Here is a 6296-nt window from a genome sequence, read left to right on the forward strand (position 1 = left end):
ATTTATCTATCTATCTATCTATCTATCTATCTATCTATCTATCTATCTATCTATCTATCTATCTATCTATCTATCTGTGGGACAAGGGAAGAGTTTGCTTGTTCTGCATGCTAATAATCAATGTCCACAATCTGAAAAGGTTTAATAGCAGTTTATTGCATATTTAAACAAAGTTGTACAAGAGGTTCATCCACAGCAGATGACTGCTGCAACATATATTTATACTTTACTAATCTGTAGAGTCTTTTACTAACTCCTGCATTGGGCCAGTGAAGTGGATCCAGGGAAGAACTTGCTAGGATGGGTGTTAATATGAAGTGTTAATATGAAGTGTTAATGTGTTGTGTTAATATGATAAGAATCAATGTCCACAATCTGTCTGCATGTGGGAGCTGGGACCCATGTATTATCCAGACGGCCTGCTCACCATAGCCCAAACATACAGTCCAACTCATCTGCTTCTTGTTCCAAAGACAATGCTCCACCCAGTGCTCCAACATGAAACTAAAGAATAATTAATATCATCAACATAGTATATCAACAAAACACAGTTGTATAATGGCTCCAACACATCACCTTACCTACACTGGACAGGTTTATACATGTTATGTCTATTGATTTGATTTATTTAGTGCCTAATGGTAAAATAGTAAAAAAATTAAAACACTAAAATAATTACATGAATCCAAAAAAAGAACTCGGCATGAATCTAATTTTGGAGATTAAAGGAAAAACCTTTGCTTTTTTTCCTGTTTTTTCAAGTATGTATAATAAAGTATATGTAAGATAGTATATAGTTAAATGAAAAAAGCACAGTTAAAGGTAACTCATTCAATTTTGTTTTTTTAGCTATAAAGAGAAAAGAACTTAGTTGCCAGATAACATGTTAAGTTAACTTTACCACCCAACAAGCAGATCTCTACATACAATGCGTATTTTGGACATTTGCAGTCCGTACAGTAAAGGGTTGATGAGTGGTTGGCATGTAAGCCAGTACAATGACAGAAAAATACGCAACATATTGGGTAAATAGTTCGTATCAAAACCTGCTCTGTATTAATTCAAAGAAACCTCCAAAGGAAAAGTTCAGCAGGGACAAAAGGTGAGGTGTGCAGGTACTGAGAGCTTTCTGTCTGGTCTGTCTAGAACCAGAAAAACACACTTTAAGGATCCTCATGTAGGAGAAAAGAATTAGGATTATAAAACCAAAGATTACTGTAAATATGTACACAAGTCCAAAAATGTTATTGGCTGTTGTATCAGAGCAGGCCAGCTTGACAACATTATAGCTGTCACAGTACACTTTGTTAATAATGTTTCCACACAGCTGTAAAGGAGCAGTCATAAGAGAGATAGTCAAAACATATCTAAGTAAAGAGTACAACCATGTTAGAGCAATAAGCACGGCAACCTTTTTAGAGGTCATATGAGTGTGATACTGCAGAGGATAACAGATAGCAAGATATCTGTCATAAGACATGATGGCTAAGACCAAACATTCAATACCTCCATAAGAGTTCAACCAGAAAATCTGCAGGAAACAGAAGGGAGCAGAAACAGTGTGAATGTCAGAGAGGATCTGAACCAGAAGGAATGGAAACAACCCTGTACTACCATACAGTTCATTTACAAACAGGCTGACCAGAAAAAGGTACATAGGTTCATGTAAGCTCCTGTTCACACAGATAACCACAATCAGCAGCACATTGGCACACACTATGAACACATATAAAGACAAAATCAGCAAGAAATATAAGTATTTAAAACCTCCGGTGTCAAAATAGGCAGAAAGTATGAAATATGAAACCTGTGTAGAGTTTATCATTATCCTCCTGTCTCTGAAAATCTAAAATTATAAAATTATACAACATAACTTCATCATGTAACATTTCATTAAAGGACTTCTGAAAGGTTAGTCAAACATTTAAAGCTTTCTTCAGACTTTGTTCAGATAAGACATTGATCACAAACAGCATTCAGTCAACAAACAGGAGAGAATGAATTCATCAAACATGCCATTCACCAAGTGTCTGCTGTAATACTAAAGGGAAGACATTACCCAACAGTTGATGACATTGTGAGAATGCTAACATTCATCTGCTTCAGTGGGACTGGGAGTCCAGTCTAACTGAGCTCAAACCTCTGCTCTGCGTCTTTTAACCTTTTCCAGTGAGCAGACGCCCTCAGCAGCGGTCGGACCTCATTACCAGAGCACCTGGTCGCTGTGGCAACGAGTAGCTGCTTGTTTCTAAGCGATGCTTAAAAAAATAACCCATTTCTTGTTTTGCACAGTGCCATGAAACCCTTAAAAACACTGGCTCTACCCAGTTTGCTGCTTCCTGTTTGGTGCTAGGGCGGCAGAGGTTGTTCACAACTTTCACTGGATTTAACTTAACTAGCAAGTCTTCAGAAAATATCAAACAGGTTGGGTTTTGTTGGAACGTCAAGATAGAAAAAAAACAGATTAGGACTGACATCGGGAAATTTGCCTCAAGAAAAATAAACCATTTCATTTGGTTGGTGCTGTTCACCCTGTTACGAGTTACATGAAGTGTTGATTTAACTAGGGCTCATATTATGAAAGTGGCGCAAGGCAAGTCGTCAAAGGCTCATCAGTTCCAACGACAGACCACTTCCTCTTTCATCTCTATTATTAAAAGATGTGACACTCTTACTACAAATCCCTTGGAAATTAATGCTAGTTTTATACCAATTTACTCTTCATTGTATAAATCTGAATTTCCTACAAACACTGAAATGAATACATTCCCCAACAACCTCTCGAATCATGTCGTTGATAATAATACTGCCCGGCAAATGGACTCCCCGCTCTTCCTTCAAGAAGTGTTAAATGAAATTAATGCTATGCAATCTGTGGCATTAGGTTGAAATGGGGACCCAAACGCAGTGACAAGGAGTTGGGCAGGAGCAGGTCCACAGAGGTTTATTAACAGTCAGTTCAAAATTAAAAACAATAATATGTGTAATAAAGTAACATTTGTGTAGGTCGTGGTGAGCTGAGTGGGGGTTGGGGTTGTTCATTGTTTGTTACACGGTACCATGGCAAGGCAAGGCAGCATAGGGTAACTGTGACGGGAAGTATTGTATTGTATATTTCACCCCAAAAAATAATTGTAGGTTATTCAGGATGTTATTTCATTTATATATGCTTGAAGTTTAGCTAACTGACAGGTTTCATCCGGCTTAAATGAGAGATGTAATTGCGTGTCATCCGCATAACAATAAAGTCAATTGAGTGTTTCCTAATAATATTGCCTAGAGGAAACATACATAAGCAGAATAGAAGTGGTCCAAGCAGGGAGCCTTGCGGAACACCATGGCTAACTTTAACTTTCCTGGAGGATTTATTGTTAACTCCCGTGTCGTCTTCCCATTGACCTGCAACTTCGTGTTTTTCTGAGTTGAAATTTCAACATTTTGTTGTTCTTTTTCTACACTTTTTTGGATGTTTTTGTCAGTTTTAGCGCAATTTTTTGTCACTTTTTTGAAGTCTTTTTGAATCATGTTTTAGTCAAAGTTTGACGATTTTTTGGTCACTTTTTCAGCGTTTCAAACAAGAAAATGTTTTGTTGAATTTGTTCCTGCGTTTTTGTGTTTCTTTTTCAAAATTTTTTTCAAAGTTGTTTTGTAATACTTCTGTTCATAGTTGTGACCCAAGGACAACAGGAGGGTTGATTGATCAGATAAATATGATCTAAAGCAACTTATTGTGATTCCATTAATGCCACATACATGTTCCAGTCTCTGTAACAGGATGGGATGGTCAATGGTGTTGAATGCAGCACTAAGATCTCGTAAAACCAGTCCAGAGACAAGTCCTTTGTTTTCAGCAGTTAGGAGGTCATTATTGCCGTCTCTGTGCTATGATGCTTTATAAATCCTGACTGAAAGTCCTCATGTAAACTATTGCTATGTAGAAAATTACATAACTGATTAGCAACTACCTTCCCAAGGATCTTGGAGAGACAGGGAAGGTTAGATACAGGTCTATAGTTTGCTAAGACCTCTGGGTTGAGGGAGGATTTTTTTTAAGAGGTTTTATCACAGGTACCTACCCTGGTACGTATCCTGTCAAAAGAGACATATTGATCATATCCAGTAATGGAGCGGTAACAGGTTGGTACATAACCTGTTCCCCATTACCTTGTTACCTCTTGTACTTAACCTCTGTGTTCCCGTTGTCTAGTGTCTCCCAAGACATATGAGAATTTTTTTATAGGTTTTACTTATCTGTCTGTGATATCAGTACATATATGAAAGATTCATGTTCCGTTTTATTTATTTATTTGTCTTTAAGGTCCTACAACCCTTTTTACATTCAGGTGACCTCACTGCAACCCAAAAATTCTAATAACCCGGTTTGTCCTGAAAAAATTGATTGTTGTGTTGATTGATTTTTAATATCTTGAATGTAGACAACAGGGTTGATGTTTTACAAGTTATTATAAAATAAATCCAGATGGACAATGAACTGTAAAAATGGCCTTAGGATTCAAAGTGTTAACTAAAAACGTATGTATAATTTGAGATAAAGCAGCTTTTTTGAACATGAATTCCAAGAATAGGTGTAAAACCTGTTATTAAACTAGCTCAGTTTTTTTTTTTAAGCGCCAAAGCTGGAAAAAGTGAGAAATAAATCAGAAAATAATGACAAAAACATCGGAAAAGCACAACAAAAAAATTCAATTTTGACCTGGAAGGACAGGTTCATGTTTAAAGGGAAGACAACACAAGGGTTGAGAAGGTCATGGTCTAGAAGGTCATATTTACGTTATGGTTGTATAGTTGTATTAGAGTTATGTGCGATCTTCATTGCCTTGGATATTAACATTCTTCCTCACCATTGAACATATTGTTCACAGTGGTTCTGACCCATTGATTACTTCTATTTATTCTCCAGATAGCTTTATATATAAATGGGATTGTGTCTTAACTGCACCTCTGGGCAGTCTGTTCCATTTCAAACCCATCTACAGTGGGGCTCCAAAGGTTGGGCCCCCCAGGTAAAAATGTGTGTTAATTTGCACAAAGAAGCCGAGAAAAGATAAAAAAAATCTCCAAAAGGCACTTTTTGTGATATATAATACGAATGTCTAATCTGTCATTTGAAGCCTTTCTTTCATCTTTTTTTGGCTTCTTATGCACAATAATACACATTTTTACCTGGGGGGCTCAAACTTTGGAGCCCCACTGTACATCTAGGCCCCTTATTTTCTTTTAGGCGTACCATACTTCAATTCTCCTAGTTCTGAAAAATTGAACTGTAATTTATGTTTTAAATGTTTTAAATGCAGGTCATTGCTTTATTAAGTTGAGTTAACCTGAGGCCAGAGGCCAGCCGGTCCAGAGACCGCCACAAGACTAGGCGTTTGGGAGCCGGTTTAACATCAAGTTAAAATCTTGAAAAATGTCACAACTCATGTACCGAAGAATGAAAATCATTCATTTACAAGAAGAGAATAAGTTAGAGGTGCATTGTTGCATTTCCAGTGTAGCATACGGTAACTCTGTCTACTGGGGAGGACTTGCGAGTCACTGTGTTAAGAGATTGGTTGAAATACATTGGTTGAGGCAACCTCTGTATTAATAACTTAGATTAACCCTCATGTTGCCCTCATGTTGTCTTCCTGTTGTCCTCATGTTGTCCTAATGTTGTCCCCATGTTGTCCTCATGTTGTCCTCATGTCCAATATAAATGTCCTCTTTAATTCCCCAAAATAACATGATTGATTCCAACCAACGCTCTTTGCAAAGTACAAATCTCTACTTTCATTAATTGTGGGGCGTCTTATTAAATTTTATAGCATTGTAAAACAAATGGAAGTGTTTTTGAAATAGTATTGAGTAAAAGTTGACATATTCCAGTCTGTGATTATCATCAACATCCATTCCTTTAATTTTAGTCTCAATAATTCCTAATTTTTGCTTTTCTAACTCAAACATTAGGGATAAATTACCTATAAATGAGGTTTATTGACCATAAATTCCAGAAATAAGTGTAAAACTAAAGTATTACTACAACAAATAAGTTACTGAAGAAATGGACAAAAACGTAAGAAAAAGTTAAAAACATAGATTCAAAAGTGTCAACAAAAACTTTTGATTTTTTTTTTTGATGGGAAGACAACACAAGGGTTAACATAGCTCATCTAAACACATTCATTTGTGCATAACATTCTTTGAACAACATTAACCCGTCTTGTAGAACCAAACACACACACACACACATTACACTAGAGACATCGTTAGTGTTGATAGAGTGTGGGGGGGGGGGG

At 36.7% G+C, this 6296-nt stretch overlaps 1 protein-coding gene across 1 annotated transcript in view; it reads right to left on the reverse strand.

Moving 5' to 3' along the window:
- Window positions 1–1825, reverse strand: part of LOC117938798 (olfactory receptor 142-like) — a 3670-nt gene extending 1845 nt beyond the window's left edge. Inside the window, 2 exon segments of the mRNA XM_034863687.1 lie at window positions 902–1044; window positions 1046–1825. Coding sequence (XP_034719578.1) covers window positions 902–1044; window positions 1046–1825 — 923 coding nt within the window.
- Between the last annotated feature and the right edge of the window lie 4471 nt (window positions 1826–6296).

Source organism: Etheostoma cragini, chromosome 3 (genome assembly GCF_013103735.1).
Source record: "Etheostoma cragini isolate CJK2018 chromosome 3, CSU_Ecrag_1.0, whole genome shotgun sequence".
NCBI classification, from domain to species: domain Eukaryota; kingdom Metazoa; phylum Chordata; class Actinopteri; order Perciformes; family Percidae; genus Etheostoma; species Etheostoma cragini.